This window comes from Nymphaea colorata, chromosome 1, assembly GCF_008831285.2.
Source record: "Nymphaea colorata isolate Beijing-Zhang1983 chromosome 1, ASM883128v2, whole genome shotgun sequence".
Lineage (NCBI taxonomy): Eukaryota > Viridiplantae > Streptophyta > Magnoliopsida > Nymphaeales > Nymphaeaceae > Nymphaea > Nymphaea colorata.
In genome coordinates, this window is record NC_045138.2 from 18,521,923 (window position 1) to 18,545,653 (window position 23,731).

At 37.9% G+C, this 23,731-nt stretch overlaps 1 protein-coding gene across 1 annotated transcript; it reads left to right on the forward strand.

Annotated features, from left to right (window-relative positions):
- The first annotated feature begins 6,521 nt into the window (after nucleotides 1–6,521).
- On the forward strand, nucleotides 6,522–10,332 carry LOC116252337 (uncharacterized). Its single transcript, XM_031626517.2, has 2 exons — nucleotides 6,522–7,301; nucleotides 9,416–10,332. Exons 1-2 carry the CDS (start codon nucleotides 6,623–6,625, stop codon nucleotides 10,186–10,188), a joined length of 1,452 nt encoding a protein of 483 aa, XP_031482377.1. The 5' UTR covers nucleotides 6,522–6,622; the 3' UTR covers nucleotides 10,189–10,332.
- The last annotated feature ends 13,399 nt before the right edge of the window (nucleotides 10,333–23,731 follow it).

Sequence of the window (23,731 nt, forward strand, 5' to 3'; positions counted from 1 at the left end):
CTCGGGGACTGCACTTTGTTTTTAATCAGCGGCAAATAAGTGGCAGGAACATAGTTGTTACATAAAGTATCATCATGCTGCTATTATCATAGGAAGCTCTATAGATTAAAAAAAAAAAGGAGAAATTACCATAAGAAGAAGGTCTAATTGCTTAAAAACATGAAAGATATGGCATCGTGGTTCACAAAAAATAAAGTGGCTTCACAATGAATGATAGACTACTATATTTCCTAGGACTACTAATGCAAGACGGATTGAGATCAACGACTCCTAATCCATCCACACCCACGACTAAGCTAAATCGACGCCTAAAACTAACTAAAACCCAAGCAAATGACTAAACAAGACAAGAAGAACAGAGGCAAACTAACAAACGAATTACCTAGATCCAGTTATGCAGCCTACCCGGGGGTGGAGAAGAGTCGTCTTCAAGGAATTAAAAATCTTTTAATCTGTCAAAACGAGTCTTCATCCTAGAAGGTTTGGATCTGTTCAAGAAAAGAGTTCACAACGCTGCCGCTACTTATGATAGGGTGGCGGACTGCCCACCATCTCCCTGCCACAAATAGAGACCTTCAGAAACTCAGGTTACTGGGTAATTTCTTCGTAAGTGATAGGGTGGCGGACTGCCCACCATCTCCTGGCCATTTTCAGGTTATTGTTGGATTTGGATCACCAAGAAGGGATTGAGACCAACATTTGGGTTGCGTCATGTACCCAATGCAGATGCATCTTTAATTTCTAGATACATGTTTTAGTTCGGTCACCATTTATCGTTCTTTTATATCTCGCATATATGTTCTGAATCAAGATCCCAGGAGGGATTGGATAGTTTCGTGATCCTGGTTTAGATTTTCATCTAATAGTGCCATGATTTTCTATATAAATTTTTTTAAAAATAATATTTTAAACCTAGTCAAAATTTAAAAACTTTTATTTGGCCCACCTCACGAAAATTTTTTGGCTCCGCCCCTCCACATTATGGAACCGAATCGTGGATATGAATGCTTTGGCTTACATAACTTTCCACTTATAAGATGAAAAGAGATACGCTGCCACTGCAAAGGCAAAACTAATCCTGCTATATGAATACAAATAGTTGAGGCAGCCACACTTGAATGGGAGAGAGTAAAACCAGATTATGATAAGGAAGCCATGTTTTGCACATTAAGCCTCGTTTTCCCCTTGATTGGATGCCAAGATATGGTTTTGCAATAAATAAAAATAGGATTTAATAAGAAATAGCAACTACGTACAGTGCACTTATAATTGGCTGGAAAATGGTTGACCTCTCAAACTGCTATTCAATTTTCAGCCAATTACGACTGAAAGTTTTGAATAAATGAAAAAAAAATGCATACTGTATTCTAATTTGAATTCCAAATTCATAATTTGAATCTGACCTGAATCAGATTTTCAGATTAACATCTGAATATGAAACCATATTACAATGAGTATAAGATGCATTTTTTCATAACTACATCTGATCCAAATCTCAATTGACTCCAATCAATATTTACTTAAAACTGAATCTGATTCTTATCAATATTTATGTAAATCTGAATACGATTGGATGTCATTTTTTATATCTAAATTTGATCTGAGTTCTTAGTCGGATGTCGAAATTCTCTCCATATACTATTTTTTTTTAATGTGGTTCGGTCAGATATCGAATCTACTCTACAGGTTTCTCAGATTGAATTTCATGACATGTCAGATCCTTTGCCACCAGTAGTTGAAGAAAATGATGAAGCAAGGCCTACCATTTTGCGACAGTCCATTATCGGTTCGCCTCAACCTGTAACTCCATTACAGCACACTATCATTACTCGCAGCATGACTGAGATATTAAAACCTAATCCAAAATATGATAATCTTCATGATGTTGCAACATATGCTTCTACACCTAAGGAGCCGCACAACACTAAGGAGGCGTTGAACCACTGAGGTTGGAGGCTGCTATGCAGGAAGAAATATCCACCTTATATGAAAAGAACACTTGGGATCTAGTATCACATCAACCACAAATGAATGTGGTTGGATCAAGATGGGTATACAAGGCAAAACTGCAAATTGATGGAACTCTTGAGCGATTGAAAGCTCGCTTTGTTGCATGTGGATTCTCTTAACTTGAGGGAGTTGATTTTGTCGCTCCTGTTGAACAAATTACACTATTTTTTAGGCATTGAAGTTCATCCTACCGATGAAGGACTTTTTCTTCGCAAACAAACTATGCCAAGGATTTGCTAGACCGAGCAAATATGTTTAATTGCAAGTCTGTCGTTACACCCATGGTGGAAAAAATCCAAGAAGCTTCTTATGAATCTTATTTCATAGAGGTTTGGTTTGTGTCTTACAATATTTGACCATAACAAGGCCCGAACTGTCCTTTAGTGTCAACTATGTGAGCCAACATATGCATAGTCTTGTGTTACAACGTTATGAAATGGTGAAGCATATCCTTCGATATATAAAAGTTACTCTTGATGTAAGTATGAGAATCATGACTCAAAGTTCTATAGATGTATATGCTTTTTGCCACGCTGATGGGCTGGTTGCCATGAGACAAGAAGGTCTACTACAAGCTTTTGTACATTTCTTGAAAATAATTGTATTACTTGAGTACCAAGAAACAAAGTATAGTCTTTAGATCAAGTACGGAGGTTCAAGTACGGAGGTGGAGTACAGAGTCATGGCATCCACTGCCATAGAGTTAACTTGGATCTCTTTTGCCCTTAGAGAAAAAGCAGCAGAAGGATCTTTGATCACAAAATTTGTTCCCTCAAAACATCAACTTGCAGACATTTTTACAAAACCTTTAACAATGATTTAATTTCACGCCTTAAGGAGCAAACTAGGCCTCCTCAATCGACACAATTTGATGGGGAGTAAAAACAAAGCTAGTGAAGATTGTGATAAGATGAAGAAAGCAAACCTTCATCTTGAGTTCTGCAAATTTGGGAAGAAGACAATAAGGATAGAAATTGAAGGTTACAATGACATAAAGAAGGAAGACGTTATAAAAACCAACAAAAATTAGAATGAATACATGTGATCAGAAAGCTACTATAAATCCTTATGTTATGAAAGGAAAGTTTAGATCGTGTACTCTGTGTTGTGGCTGAATAAAAATATTCTTTCCTTTTTCGTGGACATAGATTCACTTTGAACCAGACCACATTATTTCTGGTGCCTCTTCTTTCCTTTTACTTTCCGTTTACATCCTACTGTGTGTCAAAGCAGGATGTCCACTTATAAGCCATGGGACGGAGACAAAGACCAAGCGAAGATTTTTTTGGCTGAGGAGCTCCTTGAGGAGAGCAAGTTGCGTGCACTGCTGGGTGCACACAACTTATATACAACAAAAGAAAAAATTGGATATTTTGGTAATTATTGAAAAAGCATATTTTTAAATTTTTAATTTTTTCGGTTTCCCTTTTTATCCTACAAAAAGTTTTCATTTTATATTAAGCAGGAGTATTGTTATCATTAACCATAATCTGTGCACTAAAATTTCATACACTAGTATGGCATATTTTTTTAAGACTTAGCTCACACCAGCCACACTGTAGATGAAATAAATTAAGCCGTGGAATTCAGGATTCCCATCGCACATAGTTTTCTGGAAAATGTGACACTTGATTAAATTTAAACCACTAGCCAACCTTTTCTGTTCTAAGCCTCAAAAGATCGAGTTATATATATATATGTATATATATATATATATATATATTGTGATTTGCTTCGGATGGGGTTCAGTGAATTGCAATTGATAAGGAAAGTGACTGTCCTAGTCTCTGGGTTTTGGTATCATTTGCTCAAAGTCTTCTTTGATTTGAACCTTGTTGCCTGTTTGGCAAGGTAGGGCATGATTTCCTCTTCTTAGGAAAGGGACACAATCTCTACACACAAAGCCTTGATTTCTTGGGACTTGGATAACATTTGCTGTTTATATTTGAGTTATATACAGGTAAAAATTTCCTTCAAAAGATATCGTTAGAAATATAAATATTGTTAGATTGGAGGTAATAAATAGACTTGGAGTAGAGGACAAAAGGAGGGAAATCTCAAATTGATATCCAACCCTTAAGTATAGCCGAAATGCAGAACGTAGTGGAATTCAAGATTCCCATTACACATTGTTTTCTGGAAAATGTGACATTTGACTGAATTTAAACCATTAGCTACTTTTCTTTTCTAATTTAAGCCCAAAAAGATGGAGCTATTGACAAGGACAGTGCATGAGTGTCCTGGTCTCTGGCTTTTGGCGTCATTTGCTCCAAATCTTGTTTGATTTGAACCCAGCATTCACTTTCAGCTATGGATGCTTCAGTGGTTGATGCGGGTTCCTCCTTCGATCAAAACTCACCATCTCCTGTTATTAAAAGACAGAGGTTCCCAAAGAAAGCCTTCAAAGGCGGTGGAACCCCTCAGAACAGAAAATGACTACCCATCACACCAACTCTTAAACGAGTTCGATGGTAAACGAAGAAAAGAACAATCAATAGTTCTCTCTCAATGGGACTACAATCCCTACAAATGAGCACCTGTCCTTGACCACAACCAGAGAGAGCTCCTCAGCCTTTCACTTTTCTGGCTCTTATGAGGATTTGTCCCTCTCACAAAGGCGAAAAACAATTACGTATTACATATGCAGCGGCATTGGAAGAACCACTAACAAGTGAAGGAAAAATAAAAGCGGTTGAATGTGGGCCAGATGTAGGTAAGTGGAGAGCACAGATCCAGATGGGACTAAGGTGGGTCCAGGTTGATCGAGATCCAAACATCGCATTGTCATGTTGGATCTGAGTTGGTGGTGAGATGAGAAGCGTTGAGAGGTTCATGTGTGTTTGTGGGTTATAAAATCTACCAATATTTCAGAAAATAAGAAGCTCAAGATATATTGAAGCAACTGTTCTGCTGCCAATTGAAACACAACATTTTTTTTTGGGGGTCCTTTTGGCTTTCTTATATATATAATATTACATTAAGTTAGGTTGAAAACGATGGCAGGAAAATCCTTGGTAAAATTTTTAACGAGAACTTATGAGGCGTATGATATTTTTCATGGATTTTAGATCTCATGGCCTGAATTGATGTGGCACTCACTTCGGTTTTATGGTTCCAGCCGATTGCATATTTGACAACCATAAATTTCTGATCATTAATCTCTCGCAAATTCATGAAAAGAAAAAGTGAAGGTGAGAAGAGTGTGACTTGAGATTGGCGGATTTTAAGACGCCCAAATTCATATGACGCGCACCTTCTCAAAATTGATTTCGAGCTCCGGTTCCTTATATAAATCTTAAGAATCTAAAATCTTCAAACCTAAGATCTCTAGAACTTACGTCGCCTCAAATCTTAGGTCCAATTGGATCCAAATCTAGAGAGAGAGAGTAAATGTGAAAGAAGAAGACTTGGGGAAGCGTTCAAAGCCGGTGTAGGTGTATGCTGTGGGGCGGCAATGAAAAAAATTGCCAAGTTTTTTCTTGGCCTGGGCTACCGGCCGGGTACCTGTCGGTACCCGTACTTTGGCCTGACCTGACTGGACCCGATTTGACCCATTAACAATTTTAAAAATATTTTTTTATTTTATTAATTTAATAATATTGGATTTTATTATTAAAATAAATTTTATTTTATAAAAAAATTATTTTATAATTTACAAATTATTTTTTTATTATCAAACGGATCGGGCCAGGTTGGGCCCAAACCGAGACCCAAGATATCGGGCCTCCTGGGCTTTGGGCCGGGTCTGACCAGGCCAGCGCTGCCCGGCCCTATGCCCACCCCTAGTTTTTTCTTAAAATTTTCCTCACATAAAATCAAGTTTGTTAAAAAATATTCGAGAAAAGCCCTGCTAATACTTCCCCGATAATAATATTCATGACAATGGTTTAAAAAAAAATCTTGAGAAAATCACACACTCTCTCTCTCTTGGTAATAGAGTTTAAAACTCATGTCTCCCCAATACATTAGAAGTTCCAAACGAGCAACAAAATTCGGGTGGGATAGAATTGGAAGATCTCAGTCCATACAATAATGGTGTGTCCACATTAGTGGATCCCTAAAATTAATGCAATGAAAAGTCTGCAAGAGCAACTTAACGTCGAGCAAGCCCACCTTATCTCGGTCGCTTTCTCGGGTCCCAGCGGTCTTTTGGATCTACAGCGGTTGATTAGAGCTTAATTGTTTAGAAGCCGAGTATATATGTCAAAAGTAACTACAGATCTAGTCATGTTCTGAAGCAAGAACGATGCCACGATGGATTGGATAGTCTCTTGATCCAGGTTTGGATTTGCATCTTGTAGTAAAACTTCATATTCAGGTTTGAAGCAAAGAGGAAGCAGCTTGTATTGCGATCTGTTTGCTGCCCTATAGGATTGTAATGCACACGTTATTGAACCGAAATAGTGGATAACTGGATATGAACGACTTGGCTTAAATAATTCATCCGTGACCACATTTTTATTAGAACGAAAGTTTTTTCCACAGCAGTCTTTCACATTTTCCTTTTCAGATCGAGAAAAGCCACAACAATGAGAATGAGAGAAGAAAGAGAAAAGCCATAGCAACTCCCGCAATCCTTCACTCCCCTTTCCCTCCCTCGGCATACAGGACGATGGCGGACGAGATTACAACAATCGTTATGGATAATGCTGCAGGTACCAGCCATGGTGGCAGTGGCGACGGTGGTGGTTCACGAAAGTGTATCTTCAAATGGCCTCAGGATCTTGTAAGTCGTCTAGGGGAGGACATCCCCCGTGAACCTCAGGTGGTAGCCATTGGGCCTTACCACCATCGCCAAGAAAACCTAATGAACAAGGAGTATTATAAGAGGAAAGCACTCTCCAGGGTGCTCCGCTTGTCTGGCGGACTTGGAGAATCCAAGTTTGTGGTGGCCCTGAAAGAAGTGGAGCAGGAGCTCCGCGATCACTACGACGAGCTGGATGCTAAAATCTGGCCATCCGACTCTTTTGTTGTGATGATGCTTCTGGATGGCTGCTTTTTGCTCGACTTTCTTTTTAAATTGGACAAACTGGTGGACAAGCCCTTGACCGAGTCCCTACGCACGCAGCTGCTTTACACCCCTGCCTACGCCTTGCTTATTCGGGACATACACTTGCTAGAAAATCAAATTCCTGGACTCGTGTTGGAGGTGTTGATGAAGGTTGCAGGAGGCTCCCAAAATCCGTTAAGTGGTGGGAAACTGTCCTCTCAAGCCTTGCATTTGTTAAACTTGCAAAGGATGAGCCTCCTGGGTGAGAACCTCTTTCCCCGTCCTCCACGCTCCATTTCAGGTAATTAAATGCCTCCATATACTTCTTTTTATAGCTATTCAATGTTTTCCGGTCATCGGGCGCTCCACTCTTCCGGGTAGTTCCATGCCTCCATGCACGCTTCTGTAGCTATTCAATTCTGACCCTTAAAACTCTAGCAGCATAGCGGCGAAACTGGTTTTGGAGGCATTCCTATGTAAAACGAAATAGTTTTTATAAGGACAAAAAATATTATGAAAAGATTAAAAATTGAAAATATATATTTCTTTATAAAATTTGGAGAATATCTCAACCCCCATTATTTAAAAAAAAAAGGAGAAAAAATAACAAAAGCCCATCAAGAATCGCATTTGAGACTGTGTACACTCCTGCATTTAGGCCTCATCAACAACCCTTTCAAGAAGAAAGAAAACCTCGAAACGGAGCATTAAGCGAAGGAGGTTTATGTGGTTGTGCATATTATCAAATTAATATGAGCTTTTCAATATTCCAACAATAACATGATGTGGTTCGACCACTAATAAGGAAATTTATAGCGGCACAGCATAACCAAGTCTTTGTTTCTTAAATAAAATTGCAAACTTTCTTTCTTAAATGTCTCTTAGATAAGATTTATTGGTGTTAAGACTAACGGGCGACTTAAATGAAAAAGAAATTTTAATTTAAGGCTCTCTGCCAAGCCTTAAATGTTGATTTTTCTTTGCTTTTGTTGCTGTTGCTTTATTATATGCTTGTTGATTGAGATGATGGTTGCACAAGCTTGGTTTTTTATTATTACATATCAAGTGTTTGTTCAAATTTTGTTTGACATTTACATGGAGGGAAAGTTTTCTGCACCTTTGAGTTGGCCTCTAACAATTTAAGGGCGTGTTTTGATATACCGTTTCAAAAAAGGTGTTTTTGTCAAATCCTAGTTTTGTAAAACCATTTTTTTAAAAGAGTTTTGAAAACCTGGTTTTAATATTTGGGTAGCATAACAAAAACCAGGTTTTTTCTAAAGTGAAAACCTGATTTTTGTTTGGATGACCAAAATTTGGTTTTTGGAGGTACCTTTGATAAAAAGACTTCCGCTGAATGGTAGCTACGAAAATGAGTACAGGCAATAAGGTTTAAGTTAATGAGTGGAAGTGAACTCAAAGAGGAATTTGCCAGGTTAGATTGACGATAGTAAACTTGACAAAGTTTTATGAGTCAAGTGTCTCCTGGCTTGAAATGCTTCAGTTAGTACTGCACTAATCTGAAAACAAATTACTGAGCTAATGTGAGCCAACTTGTTTAAACTGATAAACGAGCATAAACTGGTAGTGTTTGTTCAAACATAGCTTGATTAGGATCATTAGACGAATGAGATATGTCAGTTCATGGGCAAAAAATCATACCCAAATTTCAAGATTCTTTTGTACTTTTCCAATCTCATTATCATTGAATGGCATACAACCACAAGCTCCAGCATTCAAGCTTGGCTTGTTGAACAGTTCATGAAACAAGCTATGTTCATTATCAAATGAATTGGATTAATCTCATGATGAATGCGAGCTGAGTTGGAAAACTAATGAAATGAGCATGTCCTAACAATGTCCAGATTACCAAGTCACAGCACTAATTGATGTAATGTACACTTCCTAAAAATGTGCCTGTCAATCACTTTAGCTTCAAAGAGGGCCTACGAAGTGAAGGTGGTATGATTCCACTGAAGTTGTAATCTGCCAGGTTCCTGCAACAAACACAACATATCCTTAAGAAGAACCAGGAGTCAGTAAGTTGAAGACTGCATCCTGAACCTCTGAATTCCCAGTCACTTGCCGCCCCCCCTCCCCACACACACACTCCTACTCAGAGATAAAGAGAGAGAGACGATAAAATGAGAATTTATACCAAAATTTAAAAGCAAAAAGTCCCTAATTACAATAATGAGAGACAGTCATGTCACACTCTATCTACCTAGGAAAATTTAGTTCCAATAAATATGACTGCGTGGTGGAATTTAATTAATTCCCACATTGTGGATCCTACTCACCTTGCCTACCAGGAAATGCTATGGAAAAACTTAGGGTGAAAATCTTTTATGTCCTTAAATCGGAAATCTCTTAGATAAAAAGTGATTTGTTTCTTACTAAATAACTTTTTATTTGCAGCCCGTGCTCGACGGGCAGTTGAGCATTTTTTCTGTCGTGCACCTGTATCTCTACACATTTTGCGTTCGTGGGGTTGTGACGTGACCAATGGGTGTTCTGCGCCACACCCCGGAGATGATAACGAGGGCGTCCAGCAAACAAACGTTCTCGAAGTTATAGCGCTTGAAGAGAACCTGCAGGGCGTCGCACTTGAGACGCTCTGGACTATCACTCGAAGCTACAAGCATCTGCGTTCTGCCAAGACGCTTCGCACATCCGGAGTGACCTTTAAGAAGAGCAAACCCGAGACCGGCGTGTCGGGCGTGAGGTTTGATAAAGGAGTTCTCTACCTCCCTGAGCTCGTACTGAACCAAGCATCACAGGGAGTGTTCATGAACATGGTGGCCTTCGAGCGAATGCAACCACAGAACAGAGGCATCACCTCCTTCATGTCATTCATGGATTCTCTGATAGACACTGCCGAAGACGTACGCATTTTGGGAAAGGCAGGAATCGTGACCAATAAACTGGGCAGCGACGAGGAGGCTGCCAACATCTTCAACAAGCTCGGCGTCCTTCAGATGTGTAGTCCCTTTGATAAGGTCCTGGAGGAGGTGCAGAATTATGCATCCTTACCTCACCATGGGTGGTGGGGGCACTTCAAGGATACCTACTTAGCTAACCCGTGGACCATTCTCTCACTCACTGGCGCCCTCTACCTCTTATTGCTAGCCACCGTCCAAACAACATACACTGTCTTGTCCTATTACCACACTAATCGCTCAGGCAAGTAGAGAAAGGTTTGTTTGGCTATGTGCAACAGTCTCCAGTGTACAATCTCGCCAAGTAAGTTTGTTTGTTTAGCCCACATATGAAACAACTAAATAATCAAGATTAAAAAAAACAAAAAAGAAGCCGTGGGTTGTAAGAGCTGGGCAATTTAGGCCAGACTGAGCGGGCCCGTAAAGGCCTGTGCTAGCCCTACTTGCCAGCTTCGTATATCTCTTAATTTTGTTTAGCCGTTTTATTTTGCAGTTATAATTTTATATCCATAACGTTATAAATTGTGTACTGCTAGTTCTTGTGTATGGTGTTTGCTTATGTTTTGATTTGGTGCAGCAATTCGAAGAACAAATTGGTTATAGACCTGCCCGCCTTCACTTTCGTCCACTCGTCTCTCTTTTCTTATTTTTTTTTATTTTTTTTTTTGCACGTGATAAAAGACTACCTCAAGTGAAATTCCTCTATAGCACCCATTAAATCACCTAGGAGAAAAAAACAATTAAAATTCTCAATCACCTATCAAAGAAAGAGATTTAAATTGGTTTCCACACAAACCGTTGAGTCATGAATGAACTTCGGAAGTAGAACGGACACTGGCCTTCACAATTTTATCACTTCCCAGTTAATAATAATGACAATGATAAAGCCAAAATTGACGATCAAAATTTATTCAAAATGAAATATAATAATACCTCCAAGAAACCGTGTACATGAAGACATGGACTGAAGAAAAAACAAATCAATTAATGAAATACTCAAGAAAAAATGTGCACTATGTTTTAAAAAAAATATACTTCAATCGAAGAACAAAAGATAACCTACAAAGACTCCTGAAGTATGGTGACGAATGTCAGATGGTTAGAAAAGGGAAAGGAGTGACTCCTTATGTAAGGAGATGAAGAAGTCAACGAGACCATTTCCATTTGAAACCTGATTTCTCTTGTGGGTGACATGCATGCAGCTTCCAAAATGAAGCCGTCGATTCATCGTGCATGAACAAAGGGATTTCCTCATAGCTGAACAAGGCAACAAAAAACGAGCAGGCATTGGCATGAAATAATCGGTAACAGGGAAGAAAAAGAGAACTTCATGAAAAGCATTAGCGCAGACCTAGCATCCTTACCCTCTTCATTAGCTCCAGGAGCTCCACAGCCCATGCACACTGCCTCAGCCTCTATCATCATATTCAATATAGACTTATTGGAAGGTTGAAGACGAAACAAAGTTTGTCATGTTGGAGGACGAACAGCACATAGCAGTGGAGGAGAAGTCGGAAAAAAATGTGAAGAGAACACCGTCGGAGAAGACGAAACTCCCGTAACTCTTGAAGAAGAGGAGATCATGAATGCCACCAGCGAACGTGAAACACCGAGCGGTTACGGCGGAATTTTTTTGTAGAGAGGATGAAAGGCCGCAATATTTTACCATAAAAAATTTCATCCTTCGTCCATAAAATTTAAAACAAAATATTCGAAGCCCTCTTTCGCGCACATTTGAAGTTGCCGTGGCCGTCTCCCCTTCTTCCTGTACTCAGCTAACTAATTTTCCATTTTTCTGAAAAACACATCTGCAGCAAATACCCTCTATCCCTTTTATTAAGAAGCACTTTACAAAAACGGGATATGTACAAAAAAGCACTTTACAAAGAACAAAATGACAAAAGAGAGATGCTCATTAGGCTCAGAACTAAATCTGTATAGAAACAACAAAAAAAGGGTGAGGCTCGATCGCCTCTACATAAAAGATCTAAATCCCTGGAAAATTCACACCTAAGATCTTTATTTTATTTGTGTGCATTGAGAAAAATCAGATTTATGACCCGAGGAGGAGGGTTTGATGAAAATGCCGTTTCAAAAACGCATATTATACGCCAAAAACCCCTCTGTTAGTACAAAACGGCAATAAAATGTGTTTTTTTAAAAAAAATCAAAAAATAAAAAACTCGTATAATACCCATATTATACCCGTATTAAACATTTTTTTCCTATTTTTTGCCGTTTTTCCCCCTTTTTTGCCATTTTTTATTAATTTTTCATTTTTTATAATTTTTAAGATATATTAAATGTTTAAAATTTTTTAAAAATATGCCAAACTTTTTTCATTTTATTCCTGAGATATAAAACTTTACCGTAACCAAGGTACGAAAAAAGCCAATGCTGATATACGGATGCAAATATTTGAGTTAGACTCGTTTGAATGGGAGAATGGGAGAGAACAAAACATGATTATTATAAGGAAACCATGTTTTGCACATCATGCCTACCTTTTCCTTGGATTGGATGCCAAGATATGGTTTTCCACAAAAATAAATAACTAAGAGTTAATAGAAAAATGTATGTAACAACTATGCACAGGCCACTTATAATTGGCTGGAAAATGGTTGAGTTCTTAACAACAAGCGGCTATTCAATTTTCAGCCAATTATGATTGAAAATTTTGATTAAATGAGGAAACAAAAATCTGTACTATATTCAAATCAAAATTCTTAATTTATAATTTGAATCCCGTTTGAATTCAATTTCAGATTAAAGTCTGAATCTGATTTTTAAATTAATCCAAAGCACTTTACAGAAGTGTGATATTTATTTAAAACCATGTCTAATCCAAGCTGAATCTAAATTCAACTTAATATTCACTTTAAAAAATAAAAAATTATCATGAAAATCTGGTGACATTCGGAAAATCTCAACAAAAATGAATTTCTCACAATTAGTTTGTGATGTTTTGATAATTTTTTCTTTTTTTATTAATTTTTACGTTTTTTTAACTTGTCAACATATTTGTTGAAATTTTTTCTAGAAAATCAAATATCATAAAATACCCGAAAAAAACCTTGCTGATATTTTCATGATAACAATACTTGTGACAATGGTTTAAAAATTTTAGACCACTTTAATCAGAAAATCACACTCTAACCTTATCTATCTCCTTCTCTCTCCGTGCTAGAGTTCAAAAGTCAGTCTCTCCAATAAATTGGAAGTTCCAAAGGAGCAAGAAAATTCCGGTGGTATACAATTGGAAGATCTCAGTCTATATAATAATGGTGTGTTCACATTATTATTATATGATTTTATTAATAGTTGAAATGGTGAATTTCCTAATTTTGTACAGCCCTTTCATTTTTGTAGGTTTTGACTTTGTGCACCAATCTTAAAACGATTTTATTAATAGTTAAAATGGTGAATTTCCTAATTTTGTTCAGACCTTCCATTTTTCTAGGTTTTTACTTGGTAAACCAATTTTAAAAACAAAGTGGTAATTCACTCTGAATTTTAAATTCTCGTATTAGTAAGCAGAAGACAGTTTTAAATTTGTTAAAAAAAATGACGATGGCAGTATGGATTTTGTGGTGTGGACTTGTCTTTTAGAAATTAATCTGTAAAGGGAGCAATTTTGGTTTGAATTTGATATACGACTCCATAACCGATCCATATCTGGGTCTGAAATTCTAGTAAAGAACCAATCCAAATACATACAGACGACTCGGTTCTTAAGCTGAATTTCATCTTAGGAAATAAAATTCAGATTTGTGACTGAATTTGAGTCTGACTACGGCGAAGTCAAATTTAGGAAAGGGTAGATCCAAGTCTGAATCGGAACCCCCATTACATCTTTAAATAAAGCTAAAAGCCCTGTTCATTTAATCGTGTGAACGCTCCATTTTTATGTGTCTGCTTGCTGGAATCGTGTTTGGTGTTTGTGGCTCATTTCAGCTTGGTTGCACATTTGGAAGGAGTGCAACAACAGGATTTTCAGGAGCACCATCTCTTCGTCAGATTCGGTGGCTTGTCTTGTGTGGTGGGATGTCCATTTTGCTGTTCGGTTGAAACGTCGTTGTCCGTCTGCGGCTGAGTAACTATTCCGTTCCGTCTTTCCTCTCTATTCACATCTCTCTTGTTTCACTGTGCATTGTATTGTATATTTCGTCTTTTACTTTTGTTTTTGCGGTTTGTTTTTGTATATAGGAGACTTCTTGTCCCCAAATTCTGTTATATATTCTCATTTTATCAGCTCTCTCTTTCTCTTTCTACTAGAAAAGGTAAATGTTTGTTCCATCTATCTCATTAACTGCAATTATTTTTCAAAAAGTTAGCATCACACTTGTTAGACAAAAAATAAAATCATAATTGGTCACAAACTTCTCTCAGAAATTGTTTTCAAGCTTCTCGCATTAGTTAGTAGAAGGCAATTTTAGAATTGGTAAAAAAAAAGGGAGAGAGAATAACGGAATAGATTTGTGGTATGGACGTGTTTTGAAAAATTAATCTCTAAAGGGAGCAGTTTTGCTTTGTTGCTCACACTTTCTCTCGTAAGGGGGAACGTACCTTGTAATAAAGGTCGGAATGTAAATGAGTTGGATATATCCAATTATTGGTCCGATTTTGACCCTTCTAGTGAAACCTGGTAAAAAATATCCAGATTGGGGAACAAGTCATCTTTGAATTTGATATACAACTTTCTAACCGATCCAAGTACATAGAAACGAGTTGAGATTGAATTTGAGTCTGACCATTTCGAGTGACAGTTCATCTGAAGTTATCTAAACGTAAGAACTTATTGAAAATAATAAAATATTATTCAGACGGTTCTCACTATCCATGCCTAAATACATGAGGCTTATAAGTCACTGGACAGGTCGCGGATCCGAAATTTGAGACAAAGGTTGCTAATGGAATCTGATCCACTCGTTCAGGTGGGAGGTTTTTCCAAATCTTTAGGCATCCCGTGTTTGATCCGAGCACGATTTTATGTCCCAAGTCGATTCATTTTCACTCTTCGGATCCATGCCCGGTGGATCGAGTTTCCAGGGTCAAAGCACAACCAACGATTTTGGGCTTCTTGCTCCTATAGCGGTAACAGTCTGTTATGGGTGTCAAACGGTCCCTTTGAGAACAACCGCAGGGTTTTAAGTCTCATTTTTCAACCTTTGAGCTGGCTGGTGACTCTGCTGTTGTCAAGACGTCTTAGCATCTGAACGTTAACGTTACTGATGGATTCAATCAGCATTTTGTTTTTTATTTGTGCGTTTTGTAAAGATGTTAATATATCTTACTTGGATCGGATATCCAACATATCTGATTAAAAAATCAGATCAAATTCAGATTTAACAAATGACATCCAATCACATTCGGAGTCAACATACATAAATATCAGATTCAGTACCGAGAAATTTTCTGCTGGTGTTAACGTATAAGAACCATTACTCCCTCCAAAAAAAAATCGTAAACTCTTCAAATTTTTTGGTAAGAAGGTGAAAGGTCTAATATATAAATAAGTAAAAGACTATACGGAATGAATATGTATGTAAGCAAATTGCATGGGTTCGCGTGGATCATTGGAATACGAGTTTTTACTGTCACTCAATTTTGAATACTTCTATCTTCCATACTTGGGCATCATAATGCTGGATACTTAATATCAGATAGTTTTTAGCTGGAACAAAAGTTAGTTCCACACTTCCACCTTTCATATACCATTTCAGCACCCACCAGCCACTGGAGCAGACATCATGAATGATTACAACGAATACGTTTCTCAAGGAACTAGAGGTGGTGGGCAGTCGGTCAAGTGCATCTTCAAATGGCCACATGATCTTGTGAAATTTTTGGGGGAAGGCATCCATCGTGAACCTCAGATGGTAGCTATTGGGCCTTACCACCACGGCTGAGAGCACCTGCAGCCCATGGATGATCATGCGCTCTTCAGGTTGCTCACCATGAGCCCCGGACTTGAAGTTGGCAGAAGCCCTGAAACAACGAGAGCAGGAGCTCCGCGATCACTATGACGAGTTGGACACGAGAAACTGGCCATCGGATTCTTTCATAAAGATGATGCTTCTCGATGGCTGCTTCCTGCTTGACTTCATTTGTGAATTGGACATATTGTGGAAACCGCCCTTGGATCAGTCCATCTACACCTATAGCCACGCTGTACTCACTTGGATATATTATACTTGCTGGAAAATCAAATTCCTAGCCTCGTCTTGGATGTGTTGATTGATGTATTATCACGCTCATCTAAGAGGCCGACATTTTATGAGGCTTTATTTGCTGGGTCGTAAGGCATTTACTGACAAGTCATGGGATAAAGGGGGAGGAGGGAAGGAGGGTTGGCCTAGGCCATGGTCCCACCCCAACCAATGAAATTTTTCTTTTTTATATTGAAAAAAATAATATTTTTTAATTGGGTAATGTATTTTTTGTAATAGAATACAGTTTGGCCATACTCAGATTTAGAAGTCGGATTGTCAGCCCTCTCCTGAAGAAAATCCTGGCTTCGCCCCTGATGGGATAGCCCCTGACTCTGCCCCTGATGGGATAGCCCCTCAAATGTTCCACGAAATTAAATCTTGATGTACACTTGGCCAGCTCTTATTAAATCGTGTGTGACCCTTTATATAGGTACAAAAAAAAATATTAAATTTGAGAATATAGAATTAAAAAAATTTTAAAAAACTGGAGTGTGTAACTTGCACCAATTCACTGTGAGTGCACTTGCAGCACAGTTACACTGTTTATATATATATATATCTATATATATCTCCTAATAAGTGTGGGCATAGTTAATTTGTTATACTCGCTTTTCATAAGTTAAAGGCTGGAATAGGCTCTTAATTGTTCAGAAGAATCATGGTTTGAAGGCCGCATAGTCACATAAAACACAATTTTTTTAAGAACGTGATAAATTAAATGGCTTTTTAAAATTTTAAAATGTGTTTTTTTTTAATATTAATAACGAAAAAACTGCATTTTTAACAAAATGATGGGTGGTGTCATCGACATTCCTCAACCAATGCAACCTGGCTACAGTGAGTGCTGATTGCCTCGACTCGTGAGAGCACGGTGCGCTACCATTACCTACCAGGAAACCCAACCCGTAACCCCGTGCTGCTCCACTTCAACACCGTAAGCAAAACGACGGCGTTTCCTTTTTTAAAGAAAGATATCACTGACACGAGCCGAGACGTATGGAGATGTTATAGCGCGTGAAGAGGAGAAGCTGCAGGATGGTTTGGACCATCCATCGAAGGGACAAGTATCTGAGGTCTGCCAAGAGGCTTCGCGCATCGGAGCGACCTTGAGGCCACGTTTGATTGTAAACTAATCATGAACGTAATTTTTTTTTTCTCGTTTCAGGTCATGTTTGATGGCCTGGAATATTTTTTCCAGCGTAAAAAATCATTAGTTTGATAAAGAGGAAATTTTTTTCATAGAAAAAATTATTGACCGTTACAACACACTGACAAATTCAATCCATTATGAAAGAAATCGATCTTTTCTTCGACCATGGCAACGGTTTGGTTAAGGATTTTAGGGACAAAAGCATCATTTTCACTAATTCAGAGTGCTCGATTCCCATACCAAAGCGTTGTCAAGATCGTAAAAGATCCCAACCTTCCTGCAATTAACGTAGCACGAATCCAAGCAACGCGAATCCGCGAGATGACTCTTGATAATGGGAAATGCCAGACAGATGCCGACCAACTGCATCCTGCTGAACCCCAACTCGATAATGGCGTCCAGTCGGCAGTGGAGGAGCGATCCATCGATGTCGAAGATCGAAGCGTCATGACTGTAGAGCAAGCAGAGCTTGGTCCATGAGAAGCCGTAGTTGGAGAGCGCAGAGATGGAGCTCAGCAACTTGGGGTTATCGCAGAGGAAGAGACGATCGGCGGGAAAAGGGGGGTTGTCATGGGGGAGAACGAGAAATGAAAAATCATGGTGAGAAGAGAAGAAAAGCTCAGGGAGAGAGGAAGAGGAAGAGAAAGGGAGGATGAAGAAGAGAGGATAACAAGGAATGACAGGGAAGCGGGTAGCAGGGGAGGAAAAGCTCACAATGTGGTAGGGGCGAGCGAGAAGAAGCCCTAACGGGCTTCCTCTTTCTGCGAGGGTAAATTTTCCCGAAAAAAAGTCTGACCCTCTCGGGCAGTGGCGGAGCCAGAACAGTCCAACCTCTGGATCTAAGTAGGGCCAAACTAAATTTAAATCTAAAAAATACATAGAGTGATTAAAAAATAATTTTTTTTTAATGTAAATTTTTTTTTTTCATTTTGCCAAGGTAGGGCATGGCCTAGGCGGCCCCCCCTCCCTCTGCCCCTGCTCTCGGGTTCGACTTTTTTTTACGGAAAATTTACCCTCAAATTCATTATTTACGTGGTAAAATTATCGATTTTTAATAACACCTGTAAAAGTCGTACATTTTTTTTCCTTTTTCCAATTGGTGGACAGTATTTTCCCTGGCAATCAAACGTGGCCTCAAGAAGAGGAAACCTGGCGGGCGTGAGGTTTGATAAAGGAGTTCTCTACTTCCCTGAGCTCGTACTGAACGAGACATCAGAGGGGGCGTTGATGAACATGGTGGCCCTCGAGCGAATGCACCCACAGACTGAGAAAGGCGTCACGTTCTTCATGTCCTTCATGGATGCTCTGATAGGCACTGCCGAAGACATAAGCATTTTGGGAAAGGCAGGACTCGTGACCAATAATCTGGGGAGCGACGACGCGGCTGCCACCCTCTTCAACAAGCTGGGCGTGCTTGAGATTATGCATCCGTTCCCCCATTACATCTTTAAATAAAGCTAACGCCCGGTTCATTTAATCCTGTGGACGCTCCATTTCCAGTCACAATTCATCTGAAGTTTTGTATAAGTAGGAGCTTATAGAAAATAATAAAATAATTTTCAAACAGTTCTTATGCTCCAAGCCTAAATACATAAGGATTATGAATGATCCGGAATCCGAGCTCTGAAACAAAGATTCCTGATAGAATCAGATCTGAGCTCCAAAACAAAGCTTTTTTGAATTTGATCCGAGCACGATTCTATGTACTTAGCACCGAATTTGATCCATTTTGCACTCCTCTTTTGCCTCCCTCTATCCATGGTGGGGCATCTAGCTACTGTTCCCATGCATTTAACGTCCTTTGTGTGGATGTCCTTGCCTATTGATTTGTGCTTAAAAAAAAAAAAAAGTTTTGAGACAATTTTATATGATTATTCTAGAATCCCGATAGGATAAAGAGTATATCTAATCCAAATACGATCAAATATTCGGATGACACGAATATCGAATCAGAAAAAAAAAAAGAACACCAATATCAAAGACTTAACTCGGAAAAAAAAAAATCAACAACCAGTCTCACCCAATCGCCGTTCTCATTCTTGATCTCCTCCAGCCATATGCCTTGATCGTTCCCCATCCTCTTGCTTAATCGGCTCCCTCCTCCGTTTCGAGTCGGAAACTTGAAGACTTCACCAGTCTTGAAGTTTGCAAGTGAACGAACTTGTGAACAACTATAACATCACATTGTGTGCCGTTAGTAAACTGGCGTTCGCTCGAGATGTGACACAATCAGGACTCTATGCAAAAGTTTACCAACGAGATGCGGCGTGGGTTGAACGGTTCCTCATCTTCCCTCTGGCTGTTGGTAGCCGAACCCCCTTTTTTCTTGTGCTGTGAGTTATGTATGTATGTTGTATTTCAAAGTTTCAAGTATGTTCAGTTTGCCAAGACTGTCTTTTTCTTTTCTTTAGTTGGTGAGCTGCCGTGAGTTATGTACGTATGTTGTATTTCAAAGCTTCAAGTACTTCTTTTCTTAGTGCAAACCTCAGAAGTTAAATTGCAAAAGAATGGTGCTTTTAATTTGGTTCACTTCAAGTATTTCTTTTCCTGAGAATCTGCCCCCTGTTGTTGTCTCTATTATAAAATTGATTTTAAATAATAAAATATTAAATTTAAAAATAAAAAAATATTTTTTATTATTGCCAGGCCCAAGATAGCCCCCATCGGGCCGGCTCATTGGGCCCCAACCCGGCTCGTTATGGGCCGGGGCTGGTTCATTGGGCCCGAACCTGGGCCAATTAAGGGTCAGGTCCGGCCCATTTGTCTTGAAAGAAACTCGAACTCGGCTTGAGTTAGCTGTGATTTTATTAAAAAAAATTATTTTTGAATGGAAGAGGAAAATATAAGCAACCTATTTTATTAATTTTTTTTTTAAATGTAACCTCTCTCTCTCCCTCTAGCTAAACAATTTTTAAGCCGATTAGTTCTTATTTGGGATACAGAGTTGTGGTGGAAGGAAGGAACCTATGTCACCGGAGTGCAGGGTGTGGGTGCTGGAACGGTACATCTCAAAAAATTTAGGTGCGGCAAAGGTATTTTATTATTATTATTATTATTATTATATATAACAAAATAAGCATGTATATATTATTATTACAATTTAGTTATTAATGCATATAACATACTTGAATAATTGCATTGCATTAAAAAATATCAAAACAAGATATATTGTATAAGTAATTAAATAATATGACATTCTAACTAGGCTCGGGCGTGACTCGAAGCCGCATCCATGTCTGGTGTGCACCTGACTAGATGTGACTTGGATGCAGCAGTAAAATAAAAGAGTCGGATGACATAGAAAGGAACAAGCTCTTTTAGTTATAAGTTGTGTTTTGATAAAACGAAATTATATTAGAAGTAAAAGTACAATTTTATCCCAACAGAGGCCCATATCCTATTCTATCCACTCCGAAGATTCTCATTTTAGTAATTCTTCTTCTATAAGATATAAATAGTTGATGTCATCAAAGAATCAATAGCAACTTTAGATTCTCCGGTTCAAATTGCTGTCATGAGCGTAGAAAAAGAATTGTAGTTAAGAGGCATTCTAAGTTTACATTTCAAATTTTAAGGGGAATATGTAAAAGTAAAAATGCCTTTTTTTTTCGTTCTTGTCATTTTGGTGTTTTTTTTTTTCAATTTAAAATACGAATTTATTTGTCATGTTCTTTTGCATTGAATAATTGTGTTGTTAGTGTACATACAGTGATTGGTAGATCATACCAGATCACTTGGGTAACAGATAAAAATTAGACCTCTTAAATTGATGTTAAAAAGTGTTTTAAGTAAAATATAAACTTTTTGATTTGTTTATATATATTAATTTAATATAAATCAAGCATTTGTTCAAGTCATTTTTTGTAAAAAAAAAAAAAACCTTTCCACTATCAAAATTTTGATACAATAAAAGCAATTTTTTTTATTATTAAAAAATGTTTTTTAAATTAAAAAACAACTAACTTAAGATATGTTTCTCACCAAACCACTCTTGAAATATCTATAAGGTTAGATTGTAAAAAATAATAATTAATTTTAGTGAATGTGGTTTTTGTTTGACATTTTTACCAAATTTCGTGACACCTTATGAAATGACAACTTTTACACCACAGGGACAACTAACACAAAAATAATCTAAATCAAAATTTCTCAAAAAAATGGTTAAAACTCAATTCTGAAAAATGCAAGAGAAGGGTAACCTTTCCTTTTCCGCCCTTATACTGGTGGCCAGTTTCTTTTGCTATTTATTTAGCCATTTGCAATTAGGTGATCATCACGCTCGTCTGCCCATTTTCTGGCCAGCTATCAGCTCAAAAATGGCCGGAAAATTTTTATAAAGCTTTCATTCTAATTTTGCCAATGTCTCCGCCATAACTGGCCGAAAATTTGAAAAATCAACGTCGCATGACATAGGGAAGCTCGGGGAGCTGCACTTTGTTTTTAATCAGCGGCAAATAAGTGGCAGGAACATAGTTGTTACATAAAGTATCATCATGCTGCTATTATCATAGGAAGCTCTATACATTAAAAGAAAAAAAAGGGAAAAATTACCATAAGAAGAAGGTCTAATTGCTTAAAAACATGAAAGATATGGCATCGTGGTTCACAAAAAATAAAGTGGCTTCACAATGAATGATAGACTACTATATTTCCTAGGACTACTAATGCAAGACGGATTGAGATCAACGATTCCTAATCCATCCACACCCACGACTAAGCTAAATCGACGCCTAAAACTAACTAAAACCCAAGCAAATGACTAAACAAGACAAGAAGAACAGAGGCAAACTAACAAACGAATTACCTAGATCCAGTTATGCAGCCTAACCGGGGGTGGAGAAGAGTCGTCTTCAAGGAATTAAAAATCTTTTAATCTGTCAAAACGAGTCTTCATCCTAGAAGGTTTGGATCTGTTCAAGAAAAGAGTTCACAACGCTGCCGCTACTTATGATAGGGTGGCGGACTGCCCGCCATCTCCCTGCCACAAATAGAGACCTTCAGAAACTCAGGTTACTGGGTAATTTCTTCGTAAGTGATAGGGTGGCGGACTGCCCACCATCTCCTGGCCATTTTCAGGTTATTGTTGGATTTGGATCACCAAGAAGGGATTGAGACCAACATTTGGGTTGCGTCATGTACCCAATGCAGATGCATCTTTAATTTCTAGATACATGTTTTAGTTCGGTCACCATTTATCGTTCTTTTATATCTCGCATATATGTTCTGAATCAAGATCCCAGGAGGGATTGGATAGTTTCGTGATCCTGGTTTAGATTTTCATCTAATAGTGAAACATCATATTCAGTTTTTTGAAGCAAAGAAGAAACAACTTGTATTGCGATCTGTTTGCAACAGTATAGTATTGTAACAAAAGTCAAAAACCATCTATCGTCAAAGATAATTGGATGCACACTTTATCAGGGTGGAGCCAAGGTAGGGTTTGCACTGACCTGGCCTCACCTCAATTTAAAAAAAAAAAAATATACATGTAAATTTTAAAAAATTTCACTTGTTCTATATAATTTTTTTAAAAAATAATATTTCAAACCTAGTCGAAATTTGAAAACTTTTATTTGGCCTCCGCCCCTCCACATTATCGAACCGAATCGTGGATATGAATGCTTTGGCTTATATAACTTTCCATTTATAAGATGAAAAGAGATACGCTGCCACTGCAAAGGCAAGACTAATTTATTGGTTTTCTTTAAGTCATTTGATACCGGAAAAGGAAAAGGCTAATCCTGCTATATGAATACAAATATTTGAGGCAGCCACACTTGAATGGGAGAGAGTAAAACCAGATTATGATAAGGAAGCCATGTTCTGCAGATTAAGCCTCGTTTTCCCCTTGATTGGATGCCAAGATATGGTTTTGCAATAAATAAATAAGATTTAATAAGAAATAGCAACTACGTACAGTGCACTTATAATTGGCTGGAAAATGGTTGACCTCTCAAACTGCTATTCAATTTTCAGCCAATTACGACTGAAAGTTTTGAACAAATGAAAAAAAAAATGCATACTATATTCTAATTTGAATTCCAAATTCATAATTTGAATCTGATCTGAATCAGATTTTCAGATTAGCATCTGAATATGAAACCATATTACAATGAGTATAAGATGCATTTTTTTCATAACTACATCTGATCCAAATCTCAATCTGACTCCGATCAATATTTACTTAAAGCTGAATCTGATTCTTATCAATATTTATGTAAATCTGAATACGATTGGATGTCATTTTTTATATCTAAATTTGATCTGAGTTCTTAGTCGGATGTCGAAATTTTCTCCATATCCTATTTTTTTTAATGTGGTTCGGTCAGATATCGAATCTAATCTATAGGTTTCTCAGATTGAATTTCATGACATGTCAGATCCTTTGCCACCAGTAGTTGAAGAAAATGATGATGCAAGGCCTACCATTTTG